The sequence below is a fragment of the Chanodichthys erythropterus genome, chromosome 12, assembly GCF_024489055.1.
Source record: "Chanodichthys erythropterus isolate Z2021 chromosome 12, ASM2448905v1, whole genome shotgun sequence".
Taxonomy (NCBI): Eukaryota; Metazoa; Chordata; class Actinopteri; order Cypriniformes; family Xenocyprididae; genus Chanodichthys; species Chanodichthys erythropterus.
Window position 1 is genome coordinate 29754922 of NC_090232.1, and position 17051 is coordinate 29771972.

The 17051-nt window shown below is 36.8% G+C and overlaps 1 protein-coding gene across 1 annotated transcript; it reads left to right on the forward strand.

The window, feature by feature from the left end:
- Window positions 1-15691: 15691 nt before the first annotated feature.
- kctd12.2 (potassium channel tetramerisation domain containing 12.2) lies at window positions 15692-16674 on the forward strand. Its single transcript, XM_067403849.1, has one exon. It carries the CDS (start codon window positions 15740-15742, stop codon window positions 16553-16555), a length of 816 nt encoding a protein of 271 aa, XP_067259950.1. The 5' UTR covers window positions 15692-15739; the 3' UTR covers window positions 16556-16674.
- Window positions 16675-17051: the final 377 nt, after the last annotated feature.

The window sequence follows — 17051 nt, forward strand, 5'->3', positions numbered from 1 at the left end:
GGTAACAAAATATGATTTATTTTATTCTTCTGTAATTGATACTTTAATATCAGAGGAGTTTTATATTATCATAACAGGTAGAGATCCTTCCGTGTTAGATATAGATCCGGGTCGATAAAGACCCGAATATGTAAGAATGATTGGCGAAACAGTCATGCATTTAAGGGTTAAAGATGTTTGACTTGGTTTGTGCCAAATTTGGTGGTATTACCAGGGATTTTAAGGTATGGTTGCTAGGTGATTTTGTTTTAGAACCTTCAGAAAACTTGAACTCAATTTTTTCTCAAAATTGACTCTATATCAACTTCAAACAACCACTTTATTAAGTACACCAAGTACTGTGATGGGCATCCTTTCACCTTCAGAACTGCCTTAATTCTTCGTGGCATAGATTCAACAAGGTGTTGGAAACATTCCTCAGAGATTTTGGTCCATATTGTCATGATAGCATCGCTCAATTGCTGCAGATTTGTCGGCTGCGAATCTCCCGTTGAACCACATCCCAAAGGCGCTCTATTGAATTGAGATCTGGTGACTGTGGAGGCCATTTGAGTATACTGAACTCATGATCAAGAAAACAGTTTGAGATGATTTGAGATTTGTGACACGGCACGTTATCCTGCTGGAAGTAGCTATTAGAAGATGAAGATGGACATGGTCAGAAACAATACTCAGGTAAGCTGTGGCATTTAAACAGTGCTTAATTGGGGCCCAAAGTGCACCCCAAAGGGCCCCTACTACACCCCCAGCACCAGCCTGAACTGCTGATATCCATGCTTTCATGTTGTTTATGCCAAATTCTGACCCTACCAGCAGAAGAAATCAAGGTTTGTCAGACCAGGCAACAATTTTTCTATTCTTCTGTCCAATTTTGGTGAGCCCATGCAAACTGTAGCCTCAGTTTCCTGTTCTTAGCTGACAGTTAGTGGCACTCAGGGTGGTCTTCTGCTGCTGTAGCCAGGCACGTGCACAGGTAGGGCTCAACCTGTGCAGAGCACATGCCCTTTTTGTCCTTACACTCCGAAGTGCCCTTTTTTTTTGGAGGTGTTTTATTTTATTTATTTATTTTCTTGAATAAATCAATGAATTTTCTTGAAAGAAAAATCAATAAATTTACAAATATATTTAGCCTAATAAAGGTATTAAAAAGAGCTTGTGACAAAATCAAAATCTTTTTGGATCCGCTCAAACTGTCAGTCAAACCTCTTAACTCCGCCCCCTGAGTGCAGCGAACTGGAGTTCCACAGCAGTCAGAGCAGCTGAACGTCTTGCTACGGTAAATAAATATCTTGTTGTTTGAATAAGTAGGCTACAACGTTGTCTTTACGAAAGAAACATTAGTATGTCTATAAAGTTTCATATTTTATGCATTTGAGGCCTGAGACCGGCGGCTAGCATTTGCCATCTAAGTCATAGCCAATACCAATAGCCTACAAATAGCCTGTGCATAATTGAGATTTTGGCCAAACGTATTTTACCACAGGAAAAATTAAGCGCTCATAACCTATTGATGACGACGTAACACGTAACGTTAGCCTAATGTGATGCCATCGTTTTAATGACGGACAAATTGCACATTTGCACATATTCGCTGGTCAAAAACCCGGCGTAACTGCATTTGAGTTTGACAAAAAAGCGACTGAATGATCCCCGTCGTCAGCTAGGTAAAATATATTTCTAAGGAATTTCTTTTTTTGATTTATGATGGCTATCTGCATACACTTAATTCATTGACATTTAATCGTATTATATATGGTCACACAGTATGGTTAATGTTTACGATATTAATATGTATTTGCTCGCTAGATAATGTTTTTAATCTAGTATTGTATACTCCCCGCTCTTCACATGTATAAACATAGTAAAACATGGTTTTACTACAGTAATGTTGTAGGAACTAAAACACATTACAGAATCATCAGGTCACTGTGCTTCTGTATATTTTATAATGCAGAATGTAATGTGTGTGTATTAATGTGTTGAGAGGGACATCCCTGGATCACAGTGAAGTCAAACATCTTCAAACACATGGCTCACAGAAGATTGCTGTTGTAATTATTTTTAAAGAAGCCCTGAAACCCTGTGTATATATATATATATATATATATATATATATATATATATATATATATCGTGCCCTTTTTTTTCAGTTTCATCACATGCCCCTCAAAAGGTCTGTGCACGGCCCTGGCTGTAGCCCATCTTCTTCAAGGTTTGATGTGTTGTTTGTTCGAGGTGGTCTGTACTACTGTAATCTGAGGGAAATTATGTTTGGATATCAGTTCCATTAACACAAATATATTTGAATAATCCAGCTGGAAGCCAATTATATAGCTCAAAAAAGGATCAAAATGTGATTTCCAGCAAGATTATATTTGAGCTAGAGGAACTGATATCCAACCATTAATTCCCGTTCATCTGTTATATCAGCCCTGTCGGCTGTCTTTGAATGGAGCTAAATCTTTAAGACTGCAAGTCTCTTTCATAAGATGAAATGTCCTGCGAGGCCAGTACTGCCTCTTGCTCATGCACACACACACACACACACACACACACACACACACACACACACACACACACACACACACACACACACACACACACATTGCTTAATTCAATAGTAGCAGTACTCTTGCCATATTCTTGTGAGATCCCTGTTCTGGGACCACAAAGAAAGCCCCTAAGGGCAACAAGCAGTGTCCATGTGTCGCTATTCAACACTCTGTAGCATATCACTCAAAAGGGAGGGGGTGGGACGTATGAGGATATTCCAGTCAAATGTAACCAACAAGCTTTTGTGCTGTTTGAATGCTACAAACTTTGACCACTGTAGAACGGTCAAGACCTTCTACCAGTGATTGGCACTTTCTACTCAAAAGACACTGTAGGCAGGCTTCCATAATATTTACAACCAGCAAAACTTATTTCTAAAATTGCTAACGTACCTTGACGTTGTTGTTTTTTTTTTTTTCAGGAGTAGGGGAAATGACGTACTGAGATAGAACACTTAATGAGAACATCCTTAGGGTTATCTCCCTTCATTGGCATGCTAGCCCACTCTCTCGGGGCAGAGAAAGCGTCTTGGAGTGTGTATGAATGTGCGTATGTGTGTACAGAAGCTTTTTACTGAGCTGTACGCAGGCCAGCAGATCCATTAGCACTGATTGAAAAGTGAAGGGGTACAGCTGTAACCCTGAGAGAAGGTGAACTGCTCAACCATTAACAATGTCTATGAGAATGAAGACATTGGGCATGGGAAAAGATGGAGGAAGCAGGAAGTCAGGGTTCAAATGTGCTAAAGGTCAAGACTAGCTGAAATGTTACATTAGATAAATTGTTTAAGTATTGATCTTTATTGATGGAACGTTGGGAATATTATGGAACATTTCATGTATATTTATCATTATATCTTCATGTATTGTATGGCTTTAATTTCTGTTAGTAGCATCTCTGATTTCAGGCAGAATTACTGTACACAATGATTGCGTCGCCAATAAAGATCGACTCCCCTCAGCTCCCTTGGGCATGAGGAATGACATCTTCTAAATATAGCTCAAATACTTGCACCACTCATTGCCATCAGTCTCACTGTGATTACCCCGTTCTAAAGGGGAGGATTTAAAGACATCTAATGTTAGACACAATCAGATGTTGTTCATTTAAAGGGATAATCCAAAAACAAACAGTATTGTCATCATTTACTCATCCACATGTTGTTTCAAAACTGTACACTTTTCTCTCTTCCATAGACTAAATTAGAAGTCAGGACGCATGTTCCTGCTGCTCTTTTCCATAAAATGAAGTGAATTGTAACCTGGAACTGTCAATGCAAAAATGATAACAAACACCATAAATGTATCATAAAACTATGACTCTCGCACTATATTCCAAGTCTTCTGAAGCCATATCACTTAACTTGATCTTAAATGAAGGCAAGACACCCCAGGTGAAAAGGATAAAAAAAATATCTATTTACAATAAGGTCCCATTTGTTAATATTAGTTATATACACAAAAAAAAAAAAATACTTCTAAAGCATTTATCAATCTTAGTTGATGTTAATATTAGTTAATGAACCTGAACTGACATGAGCTAACAATGAACAGCTGTAATAAATGTATTGCTCATTGGTATTAATGTAAGTTAATGTATTAACTTACTAATGGAACATTATTGTATTAAAGGTGCTAAAGAGGATCTTTTCGTTGACTGAGAAACCAAAGACTGTTAGTGAGGTTTTGAAATGAGCGCATGCGTAAGAACAGCCCCCTCCTCCACAGCTCGCTTCAATGGGAACGCCTCCCAAAACTTGTGCACGAGTATAGGAACACGAGTGTTTACCACCGGCATTCGCTGTGTCGTGTTAGTGGATTCATTATGTCGGACTCACCGCAGGTAACTCAATCTGCAGTTGTTACTCCTGTCTCCTGACAAAAACATTGCATGCGGCGTGGAAAGTTACTGGAGCGTGCAGCCGCGCTCGTCTCGCACAAGGAACGTCACGGCAGTGATTGACAAGCCAGAGGGCCAATCATTTACGTGATGATCGCGTAAACGATTGGCTGATGTTTTTAAGGCCCTACCTCGTGCACAGATGATGTATATTAATATTATTCCTTTCAGTGCACCTAATAAATAGTCTTTTATCAGTTAGTAAAGACAGTTTCAAGACATATTGCAAAAATGTATAAAACAAAACATCCTCTTTAGCACCTTTAACTATTATCACCATACTGAATTCCTTTTTTTTTTTTGTATTTCAAGGTTTTTTTTTTTTTTTTTCAAAAACTGTTATGTTTAAATATACAAATTAGGCATTATATTATTAAATATGCGCTAATTTGCAAAAATTCCAGAACAGAAATCTGAACATTAGAAAAAGCCAGGTTCAAAATTCATGTTGTATATCGTTGAGATATTAGAGTCAGAAGGGATTTTTTATTTTTTATCTCTTTTTATCATCCCATAAACCAGAAAAAGCTGTCAATAGCCAGAAGAATTAATAAATAAATAAATACAAATCACAATTTTCTTTAAGAGTAAAATGTATAAAATCAGGCAAATGATATACGAACAAACCCCTCTGTAAAACCTTCAGAATATAGATACCGTAGGAATAAAACTGGGAAGTTTGGAGAATGTAAGCGCTGCTAAATTTGAGATTTCGTCAGTGCAGGAGAAAAAAAAAAGTAATTCGAAATCTACAGACGCAAACAGATAAAGTGTAATAACATAAATACTTAAAGGGATAGTTCACCCAAAACTGAAAATTATCCCAAGATTTATTCACCCTCAAGGCCTTCTGAAGCAGTTTTGTAAGAAAAAATATCTATATTTAAAACTTTATAAAACTTTATAAAACTTTATGCCGGCGGACGACAGTATACAGAATGCGCAACTTGACTTGCGGCAAATGAGTAACCCTCTGACGCGATGCATGAAGCAGGATGTAGGAGCATTGTAAGCTTAGACACCTTTTCTCCAACATTTCTCTTTAAAAATGATCATTTTAGACTTATAATCCGTGCCGGTGAATTGTTTTGCTCTATCCTCTGCTCCTCCGTGTTCGTCAGTAGTTGTGCGTCAGGTCAAAGGATACTCTTCTGCCACAAATCAACTTGTGCATTCTGCATACGGTCGTCAAATTTATATGGATATTTTTCTTACATAAATGCATCGCTTTTTTTCAGAAGGCCTTTATTAAAGGATTAGTTCACTTTTAAATAAACTTTTCCTGATAATTTACTCACCCCCATGTCATCCAAGATGTCCATGTCTTTCTTTCTTCAGTCGAAAAGAAATTAAGGTTTTTGATGAAAACATTCCAGGATTATTCTCCTTAGACTTGAATGGGCACCAAACGGTTGAAGGTCATAATTAGTTTAACTGCAGCTTCAAATTGTTCAAAACAATCCCAGATGAGAAATAAGGGTCTTATCTAGTGAAACCATCGCTCATTTTCTGAAAAAAATTGAAAATTATATAAGTTTTAACCAGAAATGTTCATCTTGAACTAGCTCTCTTCTTCTCTATTATAATTCCAGCAGTGTAGACACTGCTAAGCGTAATACTGCCCTCCACAGGCCAAAGTTTGAACTCATTTTTATATGCAATATGCTAGTTCAATAGTATATAACAATTAGTTCAAACTTTGACCTGTGGAGGGCAGTAATACACTTAGCAGTGTCTACACTGCTGGAATTCTAATAGAGAAGAAGAAGAGAGGTAGTTCAAGATGAGCATTTAAGGTTAAAACTTAAATAATTTTCAATTTTTTTCAGAAAATGAGCGATGGTTTCACTAGATAAGACCCTTATTTCTCATCTGGGATCATCTAGAACAATTTGAAGCTGCAATGAAACTAATTTTGACCCTCAACCGTTTGGTGCCCATTAAAGTCTAATATAAGGAGAATAATCCTGGAATGTTTTCATCAAAAACTTTAATTTCTTTTCGACTGAAGAAAGAAAGACATGGACATCTTGGATGACATGGGGGTGACTAAATTATCAGGAAAAGTTTATTTAAAAGTGAACTAATCCTTTAACCCACTGGAGTCATATGGATTACATTTTTTGCATTATGTATGTATTATTTTTTACTTCAAAATGCGGATCCCCCATTCACTGCCATAAACCTTGAAGGACTAAGGATATTTTTAAATATATCTCTGATTGTGTTCATCTGAAAGAAGATAGTCATATACACCTTGGATTGCTTGAGGGTGAGTAAATCATATGATCATGTTCATTTTTGGTTGAACTATGCATTTTAAAGTGTATTTTTGGATGTTTTCTTTCCACTAGTCTGAAACAACACATTAGGAAATGCCAAATAACCCAAAATCTCAAAACTGACCAGTGCATGAAAAAACAATGTTTTTGCCTAGTCTTGCCTTTAAGTCATTATTCACTGGAAATCTTTGGCTAAACCAGGCTTCCAAAGTCATGAATCTGAATATGCACAAATGGACATTTGGTACATTGTTACTGGCTATCAAAAACAAAAAGACGTTTGGTATCTTTGTTGTCAAACCTGGCATGAGAAGTCTTCGCATATACACAAAAGTGAAAGATTTGAGAGCTGTAGAGGAGGAAAAGATGATTAAAAAATAACACACATTTTGTGAATTCTCATTTGCAAAATTCATCCATGCAATTGAGAATTTCAAAAGAAGATATTTTGGGCAATATAAATATATTTAGATTTAATGTAATTTAAAGTAAATTATATAATGTAATGTAAATTATATTTTTTCACACTTTTTTAATATATTTAAAAACATATCTAGTACTTTAAATATCTCAGAAGAAAGAAAACATTTTGGGTGTAATATGGGTCATTTTTCAGTGAACTATTCTTTAAAGATTATCTTTAAGATTAGCTTTAGAGGAACTATAAGGTTTCTGCTGTTTTTTGTGTGTTGTTGTTTTAATCACTGTGTTGCTTCAGCAATTTAGACTCTGAAATGCCAAGATTCTCCTGAGAAGTGATGGAAGCTAATGTTGTGTGACTAACATCTCCCAGAGAGAGAAAAGGAAGGTATGAAAACACAACCTAATATACTGCAGGAAAGCGACTGAAAGCTAAAAGCCATATTTTAAGCTTCACGAGGGACTTTCTTGTCACCTTTTCTCAAATCTGACAGTTTGTGTAACGGAAAACACATTTATAATGTGGTTTGCTTTTCGTTGAGATCCTACCTCAGGGTGTACTTGCTTATTAGTCATGAGACTATACATCAAATTATGTTCTCTTCTTTTATGCTGTGCTCTCAACCAGCCGAAGCAAAACTAAATGGTATACTGGCAAAGACATAACTTAGCCCAACCAAAACACAAACACACACACACTATTGACTTAATGAGGACTCATTTACCTTCACGCCACTGCAGCAGACAGATAGAGGAGATGCAAAAGAGGAAAGACAGATAAAGAACTGAAAATGTCAAGACTGATTAGACTTTCATATGTCTGCAGTAACACATCTTGACTGAGACTCTCTGTGCTGAAATTAACAGGCATCTTCAAATGGCAGACATCAGGGGGAAAGGCTCTTTTCTCAAAGGTCAGAGGTCAATATGACTTAAAGCCAACAACAAAGGCTGAAGACACTGTCAGATTAAAATAGTACGATGATATTTGTAACCGAGTGAGCTGTAACTCAAAGGGGTTCACCGAACTTCAGTTCTTTTCTTGGCTTGTAGTGAGGCTTCATTTGACAAGCACACACAGCTGATCAATGCTGCCCTCTGGTTTATGAGCATAGAATATAAAAGGATGATATTTCACACATACACTGGCATGGCGAACATACTTAAATCTTCCATATAAAACCAGGATAGGTCCAGCTGAGCCCTTCTTAGTATTTTATGGCTTCAGATACTGTCAAAACAATAGAATAGAATAGAATAGAATAGAATAGAATAGAATAGAATAGAATAGAATAGAATAGAAAATATTATGAAATATTCAGAATATCATTGAATATGACAAATGCACGTCACAATCTGTGGTTTCTCAAGCCTTGGAACATGTAAACATCATGACTGTTTCTGTCTTAAGAAGCACACCATGACACAAGGCAGTGATTGCTTATGCATGACAAGGCTAGACAGGAAATAACAAACAAATTTATGGGATTTTTTGCATTTAAATGACAAGGGTTTGACTGGGAAAAACAAACCGTGACGAGCAGAGAGGAAAAGACTGACATGTTGATATATCAGGGCAAAGAGTTCCATTAAAATTCAGCCCACAGTCCTATGTGTCACCTGACAAAAGGGTTTGATAGACAGTTTAGAGAAAGAGGGCATTCTGGGAGTTTTTATAAGACTGCTTTGCTGATCTCCAGTAGGTTGCTGCTGACCAGGCAGAGAGCACTCTGTACCTTTTTTTTTTTTTTTTTTGCAGGCAAATATCAAATAATGTGAATATTTGATTTAAAACATGGGTTCCACATTATTTTACAGTGCCGTAGTTACATTGTAATTACACAAATAAGTACTGAGTAGTATAAATTAACTACATGTACTTACTATAGAGTTACAGTTAGGGTTTGGTTTAGGGTTAGTTACTAGTAATTATGCATGATTATATATATATATATACACAGTGGGGAAAATAATTATTTGATCCCCTGCTGATTTTGTAAGTTTGCCCACTTACAAAGAAATGAGGAGTCTATATTTTTTATGGTCGGTTTATTTTAATGGATAGAGACAGAATATCAACCAAAAAATCCAGAAAAAAACACATTATATAAAGGTTATAAATTGATTTGCATTCGATCAAGTGAAATAAGTATTTGATCCCCAACCAACCTGCAAGAATTCTGTCTCCTACAGATGTGTTTATGTGCCCATGTCAAACACAGATTAGTCCTGTCACTTTAAGAAAGTCCTCCTAATGTTAGCTTGTTACAAGTATAAAAGACGCCTGTCCAAAGAATCTGTATCTTCCATTTAAACCCAAAGAGCTGTCAAAGGATGACAGAGACAAGATTGTAGACCTGCACAAGGCTGGAATGGGCTACAAGACCATCAGCAAGAAGCTTGGTGAGGAGGAGACAACTGTTGGTGCGATTACTTGGAAATGGAAGAAATACAAAATAACCATCAATCGCCCTCTGGAGCTCCATGCAAGATCTCGCCTCATGGGGTAAGGATGATGATGAGAAAGGTGAGGGATCAGCCCAGAACTACAGCTTGTAGAGCTTGTAAATAATCTCAAGGCAGTTGGGACCACATTCACCAAGAAAACCATTGGTAACACACTACGACACAATAGATGGAAATCCTGCAGTGCCGGCAAGGTCCCTTTGCTCGAAAAGGCACATGTACAGGCCGTCTGAAGTTTGCCAATGAACATCTAAATGATTCAGAGAAGGCTTGGGAGAAAGTGCTGTGGTCAGATGAGACCAAAATTGAGCTCTTTGGCATCAACTAGACTCGAAATGCTGACTATGACCCCAAGAACACCATCCCTACAGTTAAGCACGGAGAAACATGGAAACATTATGCTTTGGGGCTGTTTCTCTGCTAAGGACGACTTCACCGCATTGAGGTGCTGATGAACAGGACCATATTTCCATAAAATCTTGGACAAGAACCTCCTTCCCTCAGCCAGAACACTGAAGATGGGTCGTGGATGGGTCTTCCAGCATGACAATGACCCATATTATTCCACCAAACCAAGGCATCAAAAGAGTAGCTCAAGAAGAAGCACATTAAGGTCATGGGGTGGCCTAGCCAGTACCCAGACCTTAATTCTATAGAAAATCTGTGGAGTGGAGCCAAGCGATAGCCAAGAAACCTTAAATATTTAGAGAAGATCTGTAAAGAGGAGTGGACCAAAATCCCTCCTGAGATGTGTGCAAACCTGAAACGTCTTACTTCTGTGCTTGCCAACAAAAGTTTGTCCACCAAGTACTAAGTCATGTTTTGCTTGGGGATCAAATAATTATTTGACTCACTGAAATGCAAATCAGTTTATAACTCTGGATTTTTTGTTTGATATTCTCTATCCATTAAAATAAATCTAAAAATTATAGAACCTACCATAGAAATGTATATGTGGGCAAACTAACAAAATCAGCAGGGGATCAAATAATTATTTTCCCCACTGTATTAGTTTTTTTTTAAGGGCTATTAGTTAAAGACTACTAAATGTTATGTCTAACACTCTGACTCTAAGACTCCAAATCATTGTGTTCCTTTTATTTTGCATTGTTTCGGTTAAAATAAACTCCAGAATCCATCATTGACTAAACTGTATGAAAAGCCAGATTGGTAGAAGGTGATTCATTGACTTATCATTATGTTTACAAATGAGGCTGTCAGTCTGTATGGAACAAACCAGCTGCTGAGAAATGAAATCAATTAGAAAACAGTACAGGAGTCTTGCGGCTCATTTGATGAATTGCCCTAATTATATATATTGCATATAATACTTCAGTATACGGACCTTCTTTAAAAAAGGTAACTTGTCAGTACACTTGTTGTGTCAATATGATTACATTAGAAAGCCATACATAATTAAATTCCAGTCAAAATAACTGACCATCAGGTTTTAGCTGTTAAACTTTTAAAATATTAAGGTCTGTCACCAAGCTTAAATGATTTAATCATATGAGTAATGTACCACTATATCAAATAGCTAATCTGAAGATGACCTTCATTATTTCCGGCTAACTGAACAGCTTTTTTCCCCTCCACTCCAATACAGGAAATGATGTGAAGGCGGAACATGGGGAAATTTAAAGTTTAAGTGCTACATGCTCAATCTATCCACCTTACCGGACACTATTCAGTGAACAAAAAACATGACTGTGATATTCATCTACACTGATGCCCAATTATCTGATTCTCCCAACAGTGCCTGACCTTTCCTAATAGACAGAAAGACATTGGATCAATACTGCAACTCACACACAGATGCCCTGGTAACATGCTTCATGAAATTACTCCACTCTTGAGTCAGTCTCACCAGAATGACACCATGCATATCTGAGATGAAGGCAGCTGTCTAATTAAGTGTGCTTTCTTCAGACATCTCAGGGTTACATGCTCCATTTTGAACCGTCGGTGGTTAAATTCTGACACGGTGTGTGGAGTCTCAAAATTGCCTCGCTGAATCAAAAAAGATCTGCAAGTGAGCAATGATGTGTTTGCGCAAGTGATAGAAAGAGGACAGAAATGTAGCTAAATGTACTTTACAGTGCACGTGAGACCAGTGTTAACATGTGCATCGCAATGTACCACATCAGCCACAAGGGGGTGAACTTGTACTGGTTTACCTTGCATGATCCATGAGACTGTCAATTAATAAAAAATAACAAAACAGAGACAAAAACCAAGTGTACCTTAACAGCAAATACAAGTTACAAGTCACCAATTCCAATATAACTTAAGTAAAATACTTAAGTATTGTTAAAAATCAGATAGGCCTACTGTAAGACTTTTACTCATTTTGCTGAATGTAGGCTGGATGTAGGCTACTAGACTTCAACACCTAAGAGACATGCCAGCAAAAAACAAGAATCTGTTGATGTTGGAGGAGAGCATTCACATGTTTATTTTCAAAAATCAAAATAGAACTAAACACCTCAAAATTGCGATGAATCAATGTTGACACAACAGCCTCTTAAACGTCTACAATCACAGTCTCTCTCGGTTAAGCTCAAGTGCTTTAAAAGGGTAAACCAATATCCTTCAAAAAGTTCTCTTTAATATGACAGTTGAATAAAAAAATGTTAAGTAAAATTAAATACTCAAAGCCTGCATTCGCATTCGTTAAAAGTAGCTTTGTTGACGACTGTGGGTGAGTAAGGGCAAAACGCAAAAGCCTTCAATGCCCTGTAGATGGCGATATCACCTAAATAAACTGCTGCAGAAAAAATTAAATGCCATTCAAAATGTAACTGGAAACTGCATCACTCATTACAAATGTACTGTAGTAAAGAGCACATACTTGTTCAAAAATGCAGTCAAGTAGAGAGTAAAAAGTATCTTTAATACAAAGTAGCAAAAAAGATGAATAGTAACATTACATTTACACCACTGATAAAAAAAAGCTACAAACTGCAACATGTCAGAATTGCTTCATATGTTCTGCTCACTGAAATCTCAATTTGTTTTGACAATTGTTACTGAAAGGAAGAAAATATTCTGCCATTTTGAGATATTTTTCTAATGAATTGGTAGAAAATGAAAATGAAGAGGATAAAGTAGGCTGTAACAGAAAAAAAAAAAAATCCAGAGCACATAATAACCTATTAGTTTTTGAGTAGCCTAACTAAACCTGACAGTTTCTGTTCTTCATTTACATGCAAAATTGAAAATGAAAATATGTCTAAATAAAATAAAAAGGCTTTTTTTTTTCTTTTAGTCATGCTTAAAGGCATAAACTGTAGCAAACTGAGAAGAAAGGAAATGGTTTATAAACAAAAAGTGGTTTCCCATCTGCCCACAGTCATAAGAGCGTCTCAGTGGTCTTATGATGGAGGACTATTCCCACACTCCAGCACACTGAATGGGCCTTCTGGGAAATTTAAGAGGAGGTTTTGTATTTTTGTTTTTAGGAGTCAATGATGTGTGTGGACCGTTCTCTAGACAGCATTTTGTTTATAAAATGTTTTGCTTACAGGAGACAATATGGCTAAGCATCATATGTGTTGTATTTCCTGAATCTGAGATTTTTTTCCCCCTGAGATTTTAGAGCTTTGATCCAATGTGCTACATTACTGCCCGGGTTCACAGACAAGGCTTAAACTAGTCCCAGACTAAAATGCATGTTTGAGCTGTTTTAACTAAAAGCAACTTGCACTGACATATCTTAAAATATGTCAGTGCCATTGTTTTGTCTCAAGATGTACACCAGTAATGTTTTTTTCTTAGGCGTGTTTATAAAAGCTACTTAAATGTCCTAATTGAACTAAAGCCTAATCCTGGTTTAAACCCTGTCTGTGAAGCCAGGCCTATGGATTGCATCTGTGTACACTGTATGTGTTTTTGTTGTTACATTTTAAAATGTTTTATTTTTAAAATATGATGTAGCCTACATACGTGTATATTATTTTAAGCTTTCGGTTACGTTTTCCTTTATAAAATTTCAAAATCTCAATCAGATGTGAGCTAAAAATGAAGATAGTCTACAACAGTATAGTAGGCCTAAATTAAAAACTTGATAAAAGAAGACAAACGTCAATACTGATACTTAAGTTAATAAGGATGGTGAATAAGAGTCCAATAAAAAAGTCTATAAAACACAAGCTGGGCATTATTTACGATGCAGCACCCTTGAGAAAAATAAACTATCTGGGGCCTTTGTTTAAAAAGGGAGCTCCCCCTACTGGACAGTAAAACATTTTTACCTCTACAGGTTTTACATGTCTTGTATGACTGTTAGAAGTAACATTTCAGAACTGTAACTTTGTTTTCGCATTTTTTATTACACAATCTAATTTATGCTACTATTATTTCATAATGTCTGTTACTAAACGAGAATATAACGATGTGCTTAATTCAGTATTTTCAATGTCGGATGCAGTTTGCATAATCCATGAACTGCTTCTTCTTGCCCACTAGATGTCGTTAGAAGAAATGTTGTTATAGACATTGAGCTACCTGTTTCCACTATCTAGAAGAATTAGCTACGTAAACAGCAAAATTATATCAACCAAAGTTCTACTTTTTTAGTTAATGATAAATGAAGAGTTAAAGAGTTAAAGGAAATAGAGTATTTCCTCCTTTTGTCACAGCCAGTTGCACATAGGCCTGTGTGGCCTTACCCTATTTGTTATTAGGCCTATTATTATTTTACATTATATTTTCTTTTCTTAAGTTGATTATGTTTAAAACAGCAAAAGTAACTAAAACCGTAGTTATATGCATATTGCTGAAATGGACCAGAAAACCAATTGGCAAAGAAAACAACAACAACAAAAAAAACAAACAAACAAAAAAAAAAACATGCGTTTCTGGCTTTTTATTTTTTATTTTTTTTTATTTTACTGGTTCAAAGGTTAGTATATGTAGTGAATTAGTATATGTAGTGAATGTTTAATGGAAATACAAACTAATATCCGGAAAATAAATTCCAATGTTGTTCACAATAATGCATCTATGTGTGCATTAAGTACACACTTTATTTGGTAACACTTTAATTTACAGTGCCGTTACTACACGTGCTTATAGTAGGCTAATAACAGTAAATTATGCATAATTACAAGTAACTAACCCTACAAACTGTAACTGTAACTCTATAGTACGTACATGTAGTTAATTAATAGTACTCAGTACTTATTTGAGTAATTGCAATGTAACTACAGTCCAGTAAAATAAAGTGTAACCCTTTATTTTAGTGTCCTTGTTACACATACATGTACTTATACACTATATTTGGTAACACTTTATTTTACAGTGCCATTGTTAAGAATGTTACATGTAGTTACTATAGTAATAACAGTAAATTATGCATAGTTGCATGCAACTAACCCTAAACCAAACCAAACCAAACCAAACCCTAATCTTTCATCAGTAGCCTACTCAAACATAATTACACTGTAACAAAGACACCTTAATATAAAGTGTAACCCTTTATTTTAAGGTGTCCGTGTTACAGTGTAATTATACATTTCAGCAAGCTACTGAGTAATAATAATTAACTACACGTAGTCTACTTACTATGGGGTATAGTTATTACTGCAGCAACTAGCTTACATGTGACACGTGATGACACTGTAAAATAGTGTTACCGTAACAAGAGTAAATTATGCAACTAGCCCTAATTATAACATTATAATAAGTGCATGTTGTTAGTTGGGCTAATATTTCTCTTTGCTTATCTTAAAATCTTAACATAAGAATTTTAGATTTGTGACGCTGAATCCACTTAAAAGATCAGATATTAGCCTCTCTTGGTACAGTAAATTCCCTGATCTTTGGAACTTCCTAAAAGCATACTGGATTAGTGTTTTCACTAATGCCAGCATGTATGCAAAAAGGAGACAGTATGCTCTAAAAATATTTCATCACAAAGCAAATAAAATAAATAATTAAGAACATTTCTAGCAGCTTTTTTTTTTTTTTTTACATTCTGGTAGTAAAGAGTTAATACAGCCGTCAGATTCCTCCTCCTACGTAACTGTGTTTAGCCTACATAAACAAAGCTGAAATATTTCTTTCCACTCTTCTTCAGTCCCGTGATTGCACCGGAGGTCTCGCGCAGTTGTGCAGAGATGGATAAAAGTCGCGCGGACGCTTCACAGCGATTCTCCGAAATTATTGAGCTCAATGTCGGAGGGCAAGTTTACGTTACGCGGCACTCAACTTTACTCTCCGTGCCCAATTCTTTGCTCTGGACCATGTTCAGTCAGAAGAAACCCGCGGAACTTACCACCGACAGCAAAGGACGCTTCTTTTTGGACAGGGACGGCTTTTTGTTCAGATATATTTTGGATTACTTGCGGGACCAGACTCTGGTTTTGCCCGATTACTTCAAAGAGAAGGCGAGCCTTCTTAAAGAGGCAGAATATTTTCAACTTCAAGAGCTGGCGAGACGCCTGAGACCGGCGGTCAGTAAAGAGAACTCTATCACCGAGGAGGTGTGCCAGAGCGACCCGGAGGAGGCTGCGCTCGCCGCCACGAGTATCACCAGCACCGGCCCTCGCTCACCGCTCACTCTGGACGCGAAAAAAACCGGCTACATAACCATCGGGTACAGGGGCTCCTACACCATAGGACGAGACATCCAACAGGACGCCAAATTTCGACGGGTGGCGAGAATCACCGTGTGCGGCAAAACGTCTCTCGCCAAAGAAGTTTTCGGGGAGACTCTGAACGAGAGCAGAGATCCCGACAGACTCCCAGAGAGATACACGTCTCGGTATTACCTGAAGTATAATTTCCTGGAGCAAGCCTTTGACAGGCTGGCGGAGGTGGGCTTCCACATGGTTGCTTGTAGCTCCACGGGCACCTGCGCGTACGCGAGTAACGACCCAAACGAGGACAAAATCTGGACGAGTTACACCGAGTACGTTTTTTGCAGGGAGTGAAGGGGACTCACTTTTGGGAACTGTTATTCAAACACTTTTCTCGGACACTCACCTTTCCATTCCTTGCGCACCACGAATGTGTAGTTTTGTGCAACAATGTCATATGTAAATAAAAAATAGGGACGCTGGGCAGACGTATTGTGCATATTTGTGTGTAAGTAATAAATTAACAACAGCGGATCTCCAAAATCTGTCGTCTGTTCCCAGAATGCAAACAGCCACTGATGGCATTTCCCAGTATTTAACTACAATAGGTTTGGACTGTATGAAGCACAAAATGTAGCCTACTTTCAGTGATATGACCTTTTGAAATCAAATCAACCTTTATACTCAAGTTATTAATATTTTGTGATATTAAAAGTTCATTACATTCCTGCATTTATAAATTTCCCTCTGATTATATGGGATTATTAACAGTTTTGTTTTGATGTCTGTCAGCTTCACACACATAATAAACTAATCATGAAAGACATATTTGAATGCAGACTCTGAATAA